We start from the raw sequence: 19254 nt of genomic DNA, 5'->3' as shown, positions 1-19254 counted from the left end.
TTAAGCTAATCATGTAAATGTAATTAACTAGAAAGTCGGGGCACCACGGAAGAACGTTTATAGAGCCGTTATCTTCCGAATAAACTCTTAAAATACTTTGTAATATTTTACATCGATAGCAGTCAATATTAACCCTTATCTTATTTTCAGTCTCATAATGAAAGTTGTAAATTCTTGGCTATCTTCACGAACCCTGGCTAACAAGTTGAATCAGCAATACAAAATTGGGTTTAATTATTTATTTACTAAATACCTAAACTAATCACACAGAATTACAAATACACCGAATACAAATGATGTCATACATGATGGCTGGTTACACAAAGGAAAGGGGGTTGGGCTTGAATGAAAGAGCGGGAAGATTTAGGAACAAAGAAACAGCAGCTATGCTATCGTAAATACATTATCTTATGCATTCTAAATTACCGCCCATTTGGAAAAGGAAAATGCAATAAATATTTACTCTGAGCTGCGCTTCGGTAGATTGGTCGTAGATGCTGGCCGGGTTGGCCAACAGATCTTCCTGTAAACTCGGAAGAATGTCTCTGGTGGTAAATTGGATACGTGGTGGTATCTTCGTCCGTCTGTTAGACTGGTTCCGTCGTCCGTCCTTTCCTAGCCCCCGTCTACAGCGGCCGCTGCTAACTCAACGGCTAGGAAGTATCACTTCTGTAGTGAATAAGCTCAAAGTTCATACCATTCGCCACCAAAGCTCACGCCGAGGTTGGCTTAGTTCTGTTCTTGACATGTGTGTCATTCTAATGTAGAGGCTGCAGACCTCACGTGCTGGAACAACCTGGTTATCTTTTCGTCAAAGGCTTATATAGTGGAGAGGGGGGAAGGATGTGTTTCATCGTTTATAACCCCTCCTCTTCACAGGGGTGGGCCACTGATCAAGCAGGGCACTTTCCTTATGAAAACCCAAATCTCTCATTTGGAAGCTAAAATTACATTTAATCTCCTAACAAACAATTTCAATATCAAACATTTCAATTGCATAACAATTCCATGTGACTCTGATAACTAGAGGGTGGATACTTTCCCAGGTACAGTTTATGTCGTCCTGTCATCAGTCATAATGTCTCAGATGACAACTGAAATGAAATCCATACTCATTACGTTCCCAAGCATATTTCCAACTGGTTTTATTACCAAAATATGGTTCCTTTTCCCCATTTGTTTGATGTTCCCAGACTCTCTATATTTAACACAGGCTATTCAAGTCCTTCAGTAGGGTCAGAGAGGGGAAGGGAGAAAGGTATTGATGGGGGGGGGGTCATAAACCTTACCCACAGGCCAACGTCATGACAGTCCCACATGTTGGGTTCAATCTTGCGATTAAACAGCATGTTGTAAACCAACATAAAAATGAACGTGGGTTGTCCTGGTTGTGGATCATCGTTGTGGTCCCCATCTGGCGGTCGACCCGGGTAGGGTGTCTGCAAATGAAGAAGTCCGCTCCAAGGCTGGGCAGCAGATGTCCAGTTGGTGTTTGCTATTGCAGTCCCCCCTCTGGTGGTCGACCCGGGTAGGTTCTCTGCAAATGAAGATGTCCGTTCCATGGCTCGGCAGCGGATGTCCGGATTGGGATCGCCGTTCCGGACCCGTCGTCTGGTCGTCCAGACTGGAATATCTGGGCAGTAACTTAGGCAGATGTTAACAACGCACACACACTCATGAAATATATCATTACATTTCCTCCCAAATGAGCGGCGTTGTGGCACTAACTGATGGTTGTATGGGGGAGTTGTTTATGGCTCTATCACTTTCTATGTGCCGAAGAAAAATGAAACAAAATGAATGAAAGCATAAACAAAACAAAATATAGTTATGACACCTTAATCATCTAATTGGACTGTATTCTATCTACGTCCATGGTCTTGGCAAAATGACGCTATCATGGCATTGTCTAATGTCATATTTAGGGCTTTCCTAATTTGCGGGGTGGCGCTTAGGGTACTATCCTAAGTTGACAACTATATGATAAGTCTACAGCTGTAAGGCACTAGTTTTGGGCAGTCTACAGGATGACCTATGGACTTCTGGTTAGAAAACTGGTGAGTGCTGTAGAGTCAAAGGCCTAGAAGTAAATGTTCAACTTTAGTAAGGCTGGTATTTTGCTTGGACCCTTAAGTGATCCTAGCATAAATCCTAATTGGATGTTCCGTTGTGCATGTGCGTTTATGCATACACAATCGCGCATGTCAAGGGAGTCTGTAGTAGTTTTCTACAAGTCACGGTGTCTTCCACTATTGTAGTGGCGGTAGGTATGAAGTCTATTTCATAGCTATGTTATCCACGGAGGAGCTAACCTCACGACGGAAGTACTCTTTAAGTATTGGACCAGTCATACGTGGTGTGATCATGGTTCATGACTTCTAATAACTTTTCTCCTGAATGGAGGGTTCTATTTATTAGTGGCATGTGTTAACCATTGGAAGAGTGCAATGGAGATTCCCTTCCCCGTGTTGCACTCTGAGTGACTCCTATGACGCTATTATCAATAGCAATTTAACTTGTGAGGTTACTAATCCTCTTACTGAGTGTTGCTGGACTGACTGTGGTATTGGCACTGGTATTCAAGGGGTCCAGTTGTCCTACCGATTTATTCTGAAATATTATCTACCGGAACACATGATTGGAGCATATTACTAGTTGTATTGTAGTTGAACCTACACATGGCAAGGAATGATTATTGTTGCCATTTGTTTTGGAGGTGGACAAGTCCACTGGACTTCCTTTACGACCAGTGTGGTACACCTCAGAACTATCTTAGATGTGTTCTAAGATAATCCCCGTCTAGGGGCCTGTCTGTTCCTCACTGTTCTCATAGGGGAGTTTACAACTAGATTTCATTTATGCTCTGGCGGCCTCGTACGGTATTGTCCGTAGTCTCGACCCCCCCACCGGCCTCGATGAGGCTCATCATGGGTCTGGGCTACTATTCCCCCCCTTTGTGTCTCGGGACCCCCCCACCAGCGGGTGGTGTTGGTGTCCGAGGCGCAAACGAAAAGGTCGGACCCTATGTACGAGTTGTCAGTGGTCGCGTTATTATGAGAATGGCTGTAACCTTTCAACCAAATCTCCTGGTGTTTGTGCTTCAACACCCTCAGTGGCTGTCGAGGTCTGTCAGTCACCACCGCGTCCGCGTGTGGCAACCTCTTCAGTACCTGCAAATTTAGACGAGGATATCGGTCTGTGATATCGCAAAGTGTTTCACCAGTGGGAGTCATCGGGTCAGTTGCTGGACTGACGCCATTAGTGTCATTGTAAGGGGTGACAGTCCCCAACAAAGCAGAAGGTGTATCATCGGAAGCAGAGTGTACTCTGCGCATCAATGTTTTTCTTGCTGAGACGGCCGCAGTGCTTGCGGAAGTGTCCGAAGGGCAAGAGAAGTTCATCTCAACTACCGTATTGCACGACTGCAAGGAGGAGGGAAGTTGCTCATTCACAGAGACAGCTGGCTCGAAATCATGAAAAGAGTGGTCAATCAGATTGGCTGATGGAATGTGTCGAGATATCGTAATATCTCCTTGGATCGGATTCTGCACCAAGAGGTTTCTAAACATCTTTTTCCCACGGGGTGCTTTCGACAGATACCCTTCGTGAATGACTGCGTTGCAGCTAGCGTTAGGGGAAAACAGTGTGGTCAGTGGAGAAGGCACTGTGGCCTGTGACCATACCTGGTTGGTTTTCCAATCCATCAATGGGAGTAATCGATCCATCAAGTCTGCTCCAAGTAGCAGGGGTACAGTTTCGAGGCTGGTAACATACACAGGGTGAACGAGCGATACGTCCTTGAACTGTAGTTTCAGCATGAATCTCAATGTGAGAGGCGAGGTAGTCTGAGTGACCCCTCGAAGTGTAGTTTCGCATCGTTCCACTTTTAACCAACGTTTAGTTGGCTTCAAAGCCCTTTTGAGATGATCAAACAATGTTTGAGAGATGAGTGATATTGTCGCACCCGAATCAATTAGCGCATGACAAGTTAAGCAGTCCTCCAGGACTGTTTCCAGGTATGGCCGTTTAGATTCGTGGTTAGTGGACATATTCCCCACAAAGTGGAGTGGTCGTTCGCAACGACGTGATGTGCCATTTCTGTTCAAGGTGGAAGCAGATTGACTTTTCCGATTTTGAGTGGGCTTGGCTTTAACCTGTTAGGGCTAGGGGGCAGTATTGACACGGCTGGATAAAAAACGTACCCGATTTAACCTCTCTGGGCTAGGCGGGACGAATTCGTCCCACCTACGCAACAGCCAGTCTAATCCAGTGGCGCGATTTTCAAAAACCTTAAAAATCCTATTACTTCAATTTCTCAAACATATGACTATTTTACAGCTATTTAAAGACAAGACTCTCGTTAATCTAACCACACTGTCCGATTTCAAAAAGGCTTTACAACGAAAGCAAAACATTAGATTATGTCAGCAGAGTACCAAGCCAGAAATAATCAGACACCCATTTTTCAAGCTAGCATATAATGTCACAAAAACCCAGAAGACAGCTAAATGCAGCACTAACCTTTGATGATCTTCATTAGATGACAACCCTAGGACATTATGTTATACAATACATGCATGTTTTGTTCAATCAAGTTCATATTTATATCAAAAACCAGCTTACAGGGTCGCGCGCAAGTACGGTAATGGAATATTTAGAATTATTTTGTCACGAATTGCGCCATGCTCGTCACCCTTATTTACCCTTTAGAATAGTGTCTAGAACGCACGAACAAAACGCCGCTGATTGGATATAACGATGGATTATTTTGGACCAAACCAACATTTGTTATTGAAGTAGAAGTCCTGGGAGTGCATTCTGACGAAGACAACAAAGGTAATAACATTTTTCTTATAGTAAATCTGACTTTGATGAGTGCTAAACCTGCTGGGTGTCTAAATAGCTAGCCCTGTGATGCCGGGCTATCTACTGAGAATATTGCAAAATGTGCTTTCACCGAAAAGCTATTTTAAAATCGGACATATCGAGTGCATAGAGGAGTTCTGTATCTATAATTCTTAAAATAATTGTTATGCTTTTTGTGAACGTTTATCGTGAGTAATTTAGTAAATTCACTAGCAGTGTTCGGTGGGAATGCTAGTCACATGCTAGTCACATGCTAATGTAAAAAGCTGGTTTTTGATATAAATATGAACTTGATTGAACAAAACATGCATGTATTGTATAACATAATGTCCTAGGGTTGTCATCTGATGAAGATCATCAAATGTTAGTGCTACATTTAGCTGTGGTTTGGGTTTATGTGACATTATATGCTAGCTTGAAAAATGGGTGTCTGATTATTTCTGGCTGGGTACTCTGCTGACATAATCTAATGTTTTGCTTTCGTTGTAAAGCCTTTTTGAAATCGGACAGTGTGGTTAGATTAACGAGAGTCTTATCTTTAAAATGGTGTAAAATAGTCATATTTTTGAAAAATTGAAGTAATATCATATCTAAGGTATTTGAATAACGCGCCACAGGATTCAACTGGCTGTTGAGTAGGTGGGACGCAAGCGTCCCACCTAGCCCATAGAGGTTAACGAAGCGTTTTACCTTTTTCTTCGCAACTTTTGTATCAGAGTCTATAGACAAAGCCCGGGGGCTTGTTTCCTGATCAGGCGGGCCCTGGATAGGGTCTTGAATGAGAGCGGGAGAAATTTGAACTTTAACGTCCTTGCTATGGGTGTTAATTTCTGCGGACCTGGTGTCCGGTAATTCCCCGTCTAGTCCTTGTGACTTATCTTTTACCCTTTTCTCAAATTGTTCTCGCTTTAGTTCTTCACGTAGTCGAACATCTGGAGAACATAGGTGTACGTTTTGATCGTCCTTCAACCCTTTGTTACCCTTGTGTTCTGACACTTTGTGTGGGTTGGGTGCAGGAACGTAGCGAACAGGTCGATTGTAGCGGTAGTCGTTTTGAAGGCGACGTACTTTACAGTTATTTCGACCGCGGCGGTTATTGGAATCATGGTTTCGTGGTAGAAACTGTTGTGGTGCGTCATCTCTCGAAGCTCCAATACCTGATAATGCACCCTCTAACTGGAGTGAGTGCTCCTGGTCAAACTTCAAAACCGAGTGGTCAGGGCTCTTAGAGTTGCGAGCTTTTGATGCCTCAAAAGCTGTGCTTGCAAGCTCTCTGAGTTGTAAGATAGGCAAGCCAACGTGGGCTGCAGGGCCCAAGTAGGTAATGAAGGTGGGATACATGTTCGACAGAAACATTTGTTTGAATGGTAACAGCTCTTCCATTCCTGTTTCCGTGAGTAGGCCAAAGTAAGCTGAACGAAGCCTATGATAGAAAGCTTGTGGGTGTTCGTTCCGAGCTTGTTTGACCGTGTTAGCCAGTGAGCTATCATGTTTGCGAGTCGCAGAACCACTGAATTCTAATTTCAAAGCTGTGGCAAGTTTAGCGTAGTCATTTAGCACGTGTTGCTGTTGTAGGCGAATGAACCTCGTCACGTGTCTATTCGACGTTCGCTTCAACAGGTAAACCCTGTCAGAACCCGTAGCATTCGGGTAGCCACCCAACGCGTCCTCTATGTCAGCTAGGAACGTCTCAGTATCATTTGGCTGACCTGGAACGAGGTCAAAGGTGGGGAAATTCTTGACGAGTTTGTCAAGGTATTCCGCGCCAAGCGGGCGGAGAGGGTTGGCTTCATCCTGTGGAGAAATTGGAGCCGACAGGCCAAGAGGAGAAGCCAAGCTTTGGCTTTGTTGGCCAAGAGGCTCCATATTACTCAGTGCCGAATGGCCAAGAGGAGAAGACTGAGGGACACATGATGGAGGCAATGTCTGAAACCTATCGTCTTCACTCCTTTGAGTACCGGACTCCGGTTGCTTGGATGGGTAGTCATGCTGTAGAGCGTGACCATTCTGGACTTCCTCCAGATGGTACCTAAGGGTGGTCTTCTGCTGCATTGCAGAGTCCACTTGAGCGCTTAGAGTACCGATTTTGGACACGTGAGTGTCACCTCTGCTCCTTTCGGTCTCAAACTTATCTGTCATGGTTTGCAGATAGAGGTCTTGAGTACGGAGCGAGAGATTCAGTGATGAGAGATTTCCTTTGCTTGCTTAGAAATCAATATTTCCATCCTCATCACCTGAGTTCTCTCATCATTCATTTGGTCAGCGACTTCAATAAGTTCTGCTGATTTGTAATCCAACTTAGTCATTGTGTTCATCAACTGATCGTCTTTGGTCTGCAGAATTTGGAGTAGAACATTGTTACCTTGAGTAACGTTCAACAAAACTGCCTGCATGTTATCAAATTGCGTGCTCCTGTTTGTAGATAACTCAACAGATTTATCTAGTTTGGCGTGGACTACCTCGTATTTAGTTTTGGCTAAATCGAGTTGTTCCTGCAGATGACGATTTTGTTGGAGAGTTTGTGCTCGTTCATCGTCATAAGTATTTGCAATTACTTTTAATTCTTCCGATTTCAAACGCAGTTCCTCGGCTAGCAGAATGTTTTCATTTCCTGCTTTTGTCAATAGTTGCTCAGTTCTCTCCATCTTTGCCCTCATGTTAGCCATGTCTTGCACGTGCTTCAGCTGTGCACTGTGGTATTGGACCGATGCCAACCTTTGATGGCGATACATAAGTGCTAAAGTGGAGAGAACAGTCACAAAGCCTGTATTTGATGGTTGATTTTGGAGAGCGTTCGCAATTTCGGCTGTTGTTTTTCTAATGGCATAATTAGGGTTGGTATCACTGCTGAGGTCAGAGATCAATCCTTTTATGGGTGGAGGTTCACTAATTAGCGGAGGAGTGGTGATCACCTCCTTTGGTAGCTTGCACATTATTAGAAAAATTTAGAGGAAAAATGTTCCTATTTTTTTTCAATGTTTGGGTTTGGAATTCATTGGAAGCTGCAAAGACAAGTTTAATCTATTTATAGATGTTGACGAACCATCAGTACTGTACCAGTAATGTGGAAGTTGGACGTGAATGAATTTGCAAAAGCAAATTGAATTAATTAATCAATGCCAATGATTAATCCTACCTGGGTAGGCTATCTGGGTATTAAACTTGAATTAACCTGAGGTTGCTTCATCCAGGTTAATATGGGAAGTTTAAAAGTGTCTCATTTGATTGCAAGAACATTAAGGTATGTTCAACAATTTAACTTATTAAATTGAATGAGATGATAATCCATACAATCTCCATTGATTGGATATCATAAGTGTAAACAGTAGATCAAATGTTGGGAACACTCCCCACTATGGTACACTTCTTCCTTGGGCCGAAGCAACATGGGATTCCCGCTGGGGCGGGACTTCTCAGTACTGGATTACTGAATGGGTTTTGCAAAAACCAAATTTTACTGATTGATCCATTTTAATGATAAATCAAACCTGTATATGCTATTTGGGATTTAAACTTTAATTAACCTGAGAGGTTTATTCATCTAGGTTAATGTGGAAAATTTAAAAAGTGTCTCATTTGATTGCAAGAACATTAAGGTTTGTTCAACAATTTAACTTATTAAATTGAATGAGATGATAATCCATACAATCTCCATTGATTGGATATCATAAGTGTAAACAGTCGATTAAATGTTGGGAACACTCCCCACTATGGTACACTTCTTCCTTGGGCCGAAGCCACATGGGATTCCCGCTGGGGCGGGACTTCTGTCAGTACTGGATTACTGAATGGATTTTGCAAAAACCACATTTTACTGATTGATCAATTTTAATGATAAATCAAACCTGTATAGGCTATTTGGGATTTAAACTTTAATTAACCTGAGAGGTTTATTCATCTAGGGTAATGTGGAAAATTTAAAAAGTGTCTCATTTGATTGCAAGAACATTAAGGTTTGTTCAACAATTTAACTTATTAAATTGAATGAGATGATAATCCATACAATCTCCATTGATTGGATATCATAAGTGTAAACAGTCGATTAAATGTTGGGAACACTCCCCACTATGGTACACTTCTTCCTTGGGCCGAAGCCACATGGGATTCCCACTGGGGCGGGACTTCTGTCAGTACTGGATTACTGAATGGATTTTGCAAAAACCAAATTTTACTGATTGATCAATTTTAATGATAAATCAAACCTGTATAGGCTATTTGGGATTTAAACTTTAATTAACCTGAGAGGTTTATTCATCTAGGTTAATGTGGAAAAAAGATTACAATGTCTCATTTAGAAAACTCATCAATTTGGATATTATTTAAACTTGAGAATGTAAATCTGGCAATTTCACTTATTAGTTCAATTGAATAAGACATCGATATCCGTCTGGATATCACGAGTAACGACTTGAGTGTCACCTGACTAATTCTACTTGAAGGAAAGTACTGGTGACTCTTCAGAGGTCCCTGCTGGCACACACTGAAATCAAACGGAAGTACCCAGGGCGGGACTTTCGTTCCGCAAGTCGGATGAATTACAATGTGGCACAAAACAAAATGGCTGTTTTCCCTTTTGTTAGCTTAGCATCTCGAGCAAGCTAATGCTACTTTATGCCTGAAAAATGCTCAACATAGGATTCCCTTGGCAAGGGAAAGGTTTTACTTATAACGTATTATGTTCAAACCCTTTTCGGCGATATTTGACGATGTTTTAACCGGAACTCGCGGCAAACAACAAGATGCACCGTGGTCTACTCGCATCGAAACGTGAGAGAGACAGAGAGATACTTATCGCTGGTCAAGCTAATCTCTCCTAAATTTCAATCGGCTGGGTCTTTGTCCTCGCTCGAGAAATTAATAATGACCTAGCCAACACGCGTCTGAAACGCGAGAGGCAGAAATACTTAGCGTTTGGCCAAACGCGCTATTTCTCAGATAGCTTTATCAGTCCTCATACAGAACTGTATAGCTTATGCTCGCCACTGACTACCTCAGAGCACAACACGGAGGCGATTCTCCAGAGCACACACGCACCAATAATTCCGGTCTACAATTCCCATAATGTATATAATCAATTTGGTATATTATGTAATCTGCTTTTCAATTTTATATATGCTGAATCAAAATGAAAGCGTCATCCTATTTTAGATTCCTCGCACGGGGGCTCCAAATGTGTATCAAATTGACCCAACGTGCGTCTTAGTTTTAGATTCCTCACAGGGGGCGCCAAATGTCGTGTCTTTGGCTATGCCGGATTAAGTGATATGACATGCTAACCTATAAAATTCTCTCTGTAATTAATATTACCTGATTAAGCTAATCATGTAAATGTAATTAACTAGAAAGTTGGGGCACCACGGAAGAACGTTTATAGAGCCGTTATCTTCCGTATAAACTCTTAAAATACTTAGTAATATTTTACATCGATAGCAGTCAATATTAACCCTTATCTTATTTTCAGTCTCATAATGAAAGTTGTAAATTCTTGGCTATCTTCACGAACCCTGGCTAACAAGTTGAATCAGCAATAGAAAATTGGGTTTAATTATTTATTTACTAAATACCTAAACTAATCACACAGAATTACAAATACACCTAATACAAATGATGTCATACATGATGGCTGGTTACACAAAGGAAACGGGGTTGGGCTTGAATGAAAGAGCGGGAATATTTAGGAACAAAGAAACAGCAGCTATGCTATCGTAAATACCTTATCTTATGCATTCTAAATTACCGCCCATTTGGAAAAGGAAAATGCAATAAATATTTACTCTGAGCTGCGCTTCGGTAGATTGGTTGTAGATGCTGGCCGGGTTGGCCAACAGATCTTCCTGTAAACTCGGAAGAATGTCTCTGGTGGTAAATTGGATACGTGGTGGTATCTTCGTCCGTCTGTTAGACTGGTTCCGTCGTCCGTCCTTTGCTAGCCCCCGTCTACAGCGGCCGCTGCTAACTCAACGGCTAGGAAGTATCACTTCTGTAGTGAATAAGCTCAAAGTTCATACCATTCGCCACCAAAGCTCACGCCGAGGTTGGCTTAGTTCTGTTCTTGACATGTGTGTCCTTCTAACGTAGAGGCTGCAGACCTCACGTGCTGGAACAACCTGGTTATCTTTTCGTCAAAGGCTTATATAGTGGAGAGGGGGGAAGGATGTGTTTCATCGTTTATAACCCCTCCTCTTCACAGGGGTGGGCCACTGATCAAGCAGGGCACTTTCCTTATGAAAACCCAAATCTCTCATTTGGAAGCTAAAATTACATTTAATCTCCTAACAAACAATTTCAATATCAAACATTTCAATTGCATAACAATTCCATGTGACTCTGATAACTAGAGGGTGGATACTTTCACAGGTATAGTTTATATCGTCCTGTCATCAGTCATAATGTCTCAGATGACAACTGAAATGAAATCCATACTCATTACGTTCCCAAGCATATTTCCAACTGGTTTTATTACCAAAATATGGTTCCTTTTCCCCATTTGTTTGATGTTCCCAGACTCTCTATATTTAACACAGGCTATTCAAGTCCTTCAGTAGGGTCAGAGAGGGGAAGGGAGAAAGGTATTTATGGGGGGGGGGGTCATAAACCTTACCCACAGGCCAACGTCATGACATGGGCATAGGGAAACATGTTGTATCATGTAGTAGCCTAAACCTATCGATGTTACATTGAGCTTGGGGAATGGAATATGAATGACAGTCATCCAATATGCTGCAATAGAAATAAGGCCATGCTAATTAAAAAAATATAATTCCTCCCTCATCTTAAATGGCACCGACCACCACTGATACAGTCACAAGCCTCAGTCACACACATACACTGTTGTCATACACAAAAGGAGATGTGTACCAAAAGAACACACTCTCTTCTCTCCTGATAATCCCAGCCATTGTTTCGACCAGCATAACACCCAGAGAAAAACAGACATGGTGTCTAGGGGGGTGATATCATCACAGGTTTTTCCCCACTGATGTTATACACACATAATGACTAGATACAGTACAGAATATCAGCTTTATCCACACATCCTCGTACATTTTACTCTATCATTTCATTCATCCACCCCTCCATCCTTCCAGCTATCAATATTCATTCAGCTGTCACAGAGGTTAACGAGGAAGAAAGAAAAGGGGACAGCAAGTGGGGTCAGCCAGCAGAAGGAGGGAGGTGGGTCAAAGGATGGGAAGAGTAATAAAGGGATAACGGAGGGTTCATTTGGACTCACCTGAGTGCGTGGCACCATGGGGAAAAGGTTAAGGGTCGTGGGTCTCTTTGGCCGGTATATATCCATGGTTACTAGAGGGGGGTCCTCGGTTACTGGCAGGGGTGCTGTGGAAGATGGCTTAGATGACTCCTTGTCATCGCGATAATCATCGGCCCCGTCGATCAGATCTAAATGGAGCATTTCAGCCTGGAGCTGGCCGACAGCACCCAGCTCCTCCTTCCCCACCCCACTATTGGTCCCCTGCCTCACACAGCCCTGCAGGGATTGGAAGATGCTCACATCAGTCCAGAGAGAGAGAAAGGCAATAGGAGCTACAAGCAGAGACACACAAAGGGAGATAACGATTGAGAGAGACAGAGGAAATGGAACAAGATGAGAAGGTAGAGGTAGAGAGAGAACAAGGGATGGAGGAAGGAGAAAATAGGGGGGAAGGGGGATTGAGTGGGCCAATTAGAGGCTGATCTGACATCAGCCTGCACACTGTCACTGCCAACGCTGAGCCACTTATAACAGTGAGAGAAAGAGAGAGAGGGAAAGAGCCAAATGGAGAGATCAAGGCAGAGAGACTATTCATAGCAGCAGTTTGTTTACTGACTGTATCTACCATAAGATATACAATGTTCTTTTAATTCTTGATGTTTGTAAACAATTAAGTTATAAAGCCTTATATTCTGGGTTATGATAAAGACAGTCATTAGGGTAATGACTGTAAAATGCAAATCAATTTATAACATTTTTTAAATGCGTTTTTCTGGATTTTTTTGTTGTTATTCTGTCTCTCACTGTTCAAATAAACCTACCATTAAAATTATAGACGGATCATTTCTTTGTCAGTGGGCAAACGTACAAAATCAACAGGGGATCAAATACTTTTTTTCCCCTCACTGTATATAGTCCTATCTCAGAGCTATATAAACTATATGCACATATATGGTGCTTCTGAAAGCCACCTCCATCTTCCAAATAATCCGTGAGTTCGACATTCAGTGAACATAGTCCTTTATCCTCTCTAGGGTAGGTGGCACCAAATCGTCCCACCTACGTAACAGCCAGTGTAATCCCGTGGCGCGTTATTCAAAAACCTCAAAAATGCAAAAACTTCAATTTTTCAAACATATGACTATTTTACACCATTTTAAAGACAAGACTCTCGTTAATCTAACCACACTGTCCGATTTCAAAAAGGCTTTACAACGAAAGCAAAACATTAGATTATGTCAGCAGAGTACCCAGCCAGAAATAATCAGACACCCATTTTCCAAGCTAGCATATAATGTCACATAAACCCAAACCACAGCTAAATGCAGCACTAACCTTTGATGATCTTCATCAGATGACAACCCTAGGACATTATGTTATACAATACCTGCATGTTTTGTTCAATCAAGTTCATATTTATATCAAAAACCAGCTTTTTTAACATTAGCATGTGACTAGCATGTGACTAGCATTCCCACCGAACACTGGCGGTGAATTTACTAAATTACTCACGATAAACGTTCACAAAAAACATAACAATTATTTTAAGAATTATAGATACAGAACTCCTCTATGCACTCGATATGTCCGATTTTAAAATAGCTTTTCGGTGAAAGCACATTTTGCAATATTCTCAGTAGATAGCCCAGCATCACAGGGCTAGCTATTTAGACACCCAGCAAATTTAGCACTCACCAAAGTCAGATTTACTATAAGAAAAATTGTATTACTTTTGCTGTCTTCGTCAGAATGCACTCCCAGGACTTCTACTTCAATAACAAATGTTGGTTTGGTTCAAAATAATCCATAGTTATATCCAAACAGCGGCGTTTTGTTCGTGCGTTCAAGACACTATCCGAAAGGGTAAATAAGGGTGTCGAGCATCTCGCAATTCGTGACAAAAAAAATCGAAATATTCCATTACCATACTTCGAAGCATGTCATCCGCTGTTTAAAATCTATTTTTATGCCATTTTTCTCATAAAAAGCGATAATATTCCGACCGGGAATCTGCGTTTAGGTAAACAGACGAAAGAAAATAAAGCATTCGGTCGACTCGGGCACGCGCCTAAGCCCATAGTACTCTGATCGGCCACTTGCCAAAAGCGATAATGTGTTTCAGCCAGAGGTTGCCTCGATATCGTTCAGCTTTTTCCCGGGCTCTGAGAGCCTATGGGAGCCGTAGGAAGTGTCACGTTAGAGCAAAGATCCTCAGTCTTCAATAAAAAGAGCCCAGATGAAACACAACTTGTCAGACAGGCCACTTCCTGCATGGAATCTTCTCAGGTTTTGGCCTGCCATTTGAGTTCTGTTATACTCACAGACACCATTCAAACAGTTTTAGAAACTTTAGGGTGTTTTCTATCCAAAGCCAATAATTAAATGCATATTCTAGTTACTGGGCAGGAGTAGTAACCAGATTAAATCGGGTACGTTTTTTATCCGGCCGTGTCAATACTGCCCCCTAGCCCTAACAGGTTAACGAACGTTTCTGCTTTAGAATGTATGACACAGCCTGGGATTGAACCAGGGTCAGTAGTGATGCCTCTAGCTCTGCGATGCAGTGCCTTAGACCGCTGCGCCACTCGTGAGGCCTGTAACAGGGTCATGTTGAATTACAGTAAATTACTGACTGTTCTACTCCTCTCTCAGCCACCCCTCACTCCTAGTTCCTTCACTTCATTCCTACCTTGAAGTACCCATAAACATTCGTACTCTGCCTCAATCGGGGGAGCAGTCAGACTTTTCCTTCTCTCCATCCTCCTCTCCCCTCAGTGGTGATCAATATGCCTTCAGGCATATGCCCTTGTTTTATGGTATCAATTATGTGTTGCCACTTATTAAAGTCTTTGTTGCTAGGAGACCAGGAGCCTTAGCAACGGGCAGTGGTGTAAAGTACTTAAGTAAAAATACTTTAAAGTACTACTTAAGTAGTTTTTTTTAGTATCTGTACTTTACTTTACTATTTATATTTTTGATTACTTTTACTTTTACTTCACTACATTCCTAAAGAAAATAATGTACTTTTTACTCCATTCATTTTCCCTGACACCCAAAAGTACTCGTTACATTTTGAAAGCTTAGCAGAACAGGAAAATTGTCAAATTCACGCACTTATCAAGAGAACATCCCTGATCATCCCTACTGTCTCTGATCTGACGGACTCACTTAACACAAATGCTTTGTTTGTAAATTATATCTGAGTGTTGGAGTGTGTGCCCCTGGCTATCTGTAAACAAATAAAAAACAAGACAATTGTGCTGTCTGTTTTGTAAAACATGGTATACGATTTATACTTTTAATTTTGATACCTAAGTATATTTAAAACCAAATACTTTTAGACTTTTACTCAAGTAGTATTTTACTGGTTGACTTTTGCTTGAGTAATTTTCTATTAAGGTTTCATTACTTTAACTCAAGTATAACAATTGAGTACTTTTTCCATCACTGGCGACAGGGCAGGCAGTAGTTGGTAGTTGGTGGTGTTCCTGCCCGACTAGATGCTAATGATTGATGCAAAAACAGATTTCTATGTCATATGATGGGGTTAGCTGACGTTCAGCCGTTGTGAGATTTGACATGCGTCTGCAATGTAGTTGGGCAGGAACACCACCACAGCCTGAGAATCCTGATGCCTGGCATTGCATTGGCCAATCACCAGTTTTTTGACACAGACTTACTAGACATGAACATAACATTTATATGCACAAATAACTAAGGTACAATACAAAAGTATGTTGACACCTGCTCGTCGAACATCTCATTCCAAAATCATGGGCATTAATATGGAGTTGGTCCCCCCTTTGCTGCTATAACAGCCTCCACTCTTCTGGGAATGCTTTTCACTAGATGTTGGAACTTTGCTGCATGGACTTGGTCAGGCACTGATGTTGGGCGATTAGGCCTGGCTCGCAGTCGGCGTTCCAATTCATCCCAAAGGTGTTTGATGGGGTTGAGGTCAGGGCTCTGTGCAGGCCAGTCAAATTGTTCCACACTGATCTCGACAAACCATTTCTGTATGGACCTCGCTTTGTGCACGGGGGCATTGTCATTCTGAAACAGGAAAGGGCCTTCCCCAATCTGTTGCCACAAAGTTGGAAGCACAGAATCGTCTAGAATGTAATTTTATGCTGTAGCGTTAAGATTTCCTTTCACTGGAAGTAAGGGGCCTCGGCCGAACCATGAAAAACAGCCCCAATGTTTGTCTATGGAGATTGCATGGCTGTGTGCCCAATTTTATACACCTGTCAGCAATGGGTGTGGCTGAAATTGCCGAGTCCACTAATTTGACGGGGGGGTTCACATACTTTTGGCTATATAGTGTATCCTGTATGTGTATGACCAAACACAAGCTACAAAAGGAAGGTTTATCTTCATAATGCTAGAAGGTTTTTGAAATAGAAGATACCAGTTCTATTATGAGCTGGGTGGTTCGAGTCCTGAATGCTGATTGGCTGACAGCCGTTGTATATCAGACCGTATACCATGGGTATGACAAAACATTTCTTTGTACTGCTATAATTGCGTTGGTAACCAGTTTATAATAGCAATTATGCATCTTGGGGGTTTGTGGTATATGGCCAATGGCTGTATCCAGGCACTCCGTGTTGCGTCGTACATAAGTGTGTTCCAACGCTGCATATATTTTCAGCAATGAAACTTGCAGTAGATGAGATAAAACTGTTGCCATGGAGATAGGTTTCCTTTTCCTCCTTGTCCGTGTTTTCGTTGGCTCATGCACACCCACACTCCACCGATACACCCCCTCCCTCTCTCCTCCATCACCCCCTCCCATGTCCCTCCTTCTCTTCATCTTCTCTGCTCCCTCCATCCTCCCTCCCTCATCTCCCCTCCCTTCATTTTGCTGTTTTTTCTAAAACAAAGAGGTCTCTTTGAGGAATAACAAGTCAGCTGTTTGTCCTCTCAGCTGTGTGTGTGTGTGTGTGTGTGTGTGTGTGTGTGTGTGTGTGTGTGTGTGTGTGTGTGTGTGTTTAGGAATAATGCAGAGCAAGTAAATGTAATTACTCTATCCAATAGCCTGATTCAGCCCTGACATTTTGTATTTTTCTACATCCATATAAATGACCGCTAATCAAATCCAATTGCCCTGCACTCTAATGGGTAAAGGCTTACCTACACAACCACATGTACATGCATGCACAACAATAATTAAACATAATAAAAACATGTATTGAACTTAGTAGAAAGTTAATTAAATGTTTTAAACTTAATTCACATAAGACATTAAAAGAACACAACAGTGAAGCACGCATGCACGCAAGTCATCGCTCACTCTTCACAGACATAGCATCGAGGACAAGGATGAGTGTGTGCGCATGTTTCTTTGTGTTGGATGGATCTGTTTCAATTAAAAATATATATATTTATCCTTTATTTCAGTGGTACTCATTTCTTTGGACACTTTCTCACTCCAACTTATCAAAACCCTCAAATAAGAATTTAAGCACAAATAAGTTAAGCACAAAGAAGAACGATGAACTCCATAACAAATGCAAGCTCTCATTTGTTGTGTAGGCAACGTTTTGCTACACTGCTAATATTGGCCCCAAGCTGTGTGATATATCCAGTAGATTAAGACAAAAACTCTGTTTTGTGCGGGATGAGACAAGAAGAAAATACTCAGTTATTGTAGCAGGATATATAGGACAAGTAAAACTATTTGAAAGCAGGAGCCTAAAACAAGAATGCATTTTTTTTCATGTCATGCTCTAGGCCGAATAGTTCAAATGGCTAGATTGAATACAAAGCATTTTACAAATAGTGGCAAACAATTTAACAAATAGTGACACATTTCTCTCCCAGAGACAGCAGGCTACCACATTTGTAACTGTAAGTAGGCCTTTTGTTGAGTCTGTCTGATATAATTAATTAAGCAGCCAATATTAGCAGTAAGTATGCAGCGATACGCCATCCCATCTGGTTTTGGCTTAGTGGGACCATCATTTGTTTTTCAACAGGACAATGACCCAACACACCTCCAGGCTGTGTAAGGGCTATTTTACCAAGAAGGAGAGTGATTGAGTGCTGCATCCTCCAACTCAACCCAATTGAGATGGTTTGGGATGAGTCGGACCGCAGAGTGAAGGAAAAGCAGCCAACAAGTGCTCAGCATATGTGGGAACTCCTTCAAGATTGTTGGAAAAGCATTCCAGGTGAAGCTGGTTGAGAGAATGCCAAGAGTGTGCAAAGCTGTCAAGTCAAAGGGTGGCTATTTGAAGAATCTCAAATATAAAATATATTTAGATTTGTTTAACACTTTTTTTGGTTACTACATGATTCCATATGTGTTATTTCATAGTATTGATGTCTTCACTATTATTCTACAATGTAGAAAATAGTAAAAATAAAGAAAAACCCTTGAATGAGTAGGTGTTTTAAAACTTTTGACCGGTAGTGTATATACTGTATATACAGTGCATTTGGAAAGTATTCTGAACCCTTCATTTTTTCCACATTTTGTTACGTTACAACCTTATTCTAAAATAGACAACAACAAAAAAACTCATCAGTCTACGCACAATACCCCACATTTTTGCAAATGTATTAAAAACATTACAAACAGAAATACCTAATTTACATAAGTATTCAACCCTTTATTGCTTTATTTATACAGGTTATCCTTTACATAGTCAGGGTATAGTTTATCGTCCAGTCATGTCATTGTGGCCTGTATTTCTATAATAGTGTAGGTACCATAATGAAATAATATGATTATCCAGCAGTCTTCACTTCTTCGTGTGTAATACAGTTGGTGTTTCTCAAAATGCATACTACCATGCTCCAAGAACGCAAATTGTAGCATGCAAACGGTTGGAGTATGACTCCAAATCAAATTATGCGAAACTGAGCACGGAGGGCACTTCTTGGATGAGTACTTCATTTCTACACATTTTGAAGCATGAATCGATGGCGTCCGTTGTCAAGCTGAAGAGAGAGGAAATAAACTCAGACTTTGGAATGGAATGTTGCCAATTCACACCTTATATGTTAATAAATACATTATGTGTTCATTTAGGCATGTTTAACTGCCTAGAATACCCACAGTAGTGTCATAGATCACAGGCTAACTAACGAAGAATTAGTAGCTAGCTTGCTACCAACAAAGAATTTGTAGTACTCAGAAGTTGAATTTGTACATTTGAAACGTCAGATCT

General features: G+C 41.6%; 1 protein-coding gene across 2 annotated transcripts in view; it reads right to left on the bottom strand.

Annotated features, from left to right (window-relative positions):
- The window catches only part of LOC123730759 (C-Jun-amino-terminal kinase-interacting protein 1), a 117534-nt gene that overhangs the window by 19438 nt on the left and 78842 nt on the right, over window positions 1-19254 (bottom strand). For both annotated transcript variants that reach the window (XM_045708436.1, XM_045708437.1), the window contains one exon: window positions 12101-12355. In XM_045708436.1, coding sequence (XP_045564392.1) covers window positions 12101-12355 — 255 coding nt within the window. The remainder of the gene's footprint in view (window positions 1-12100; window positions 12356-19254) is intronic.

This window comes from Salmo salar, chromosome ssa26, assembly GCF_905237065.1.
Source record: "Salmo salar chromosome ssa26, Ssal_v3.1, whole genome shotgun sequence".
Lineage (NCBI taxonomy): Eukaryota > Metazoa > Chordata > Actinopteri > Salmoniformes > Salmonidae > Salmo > Salmo salar.
This window is presented reverse-complemented; position numbering and strand designations above follow the sequence as displayed.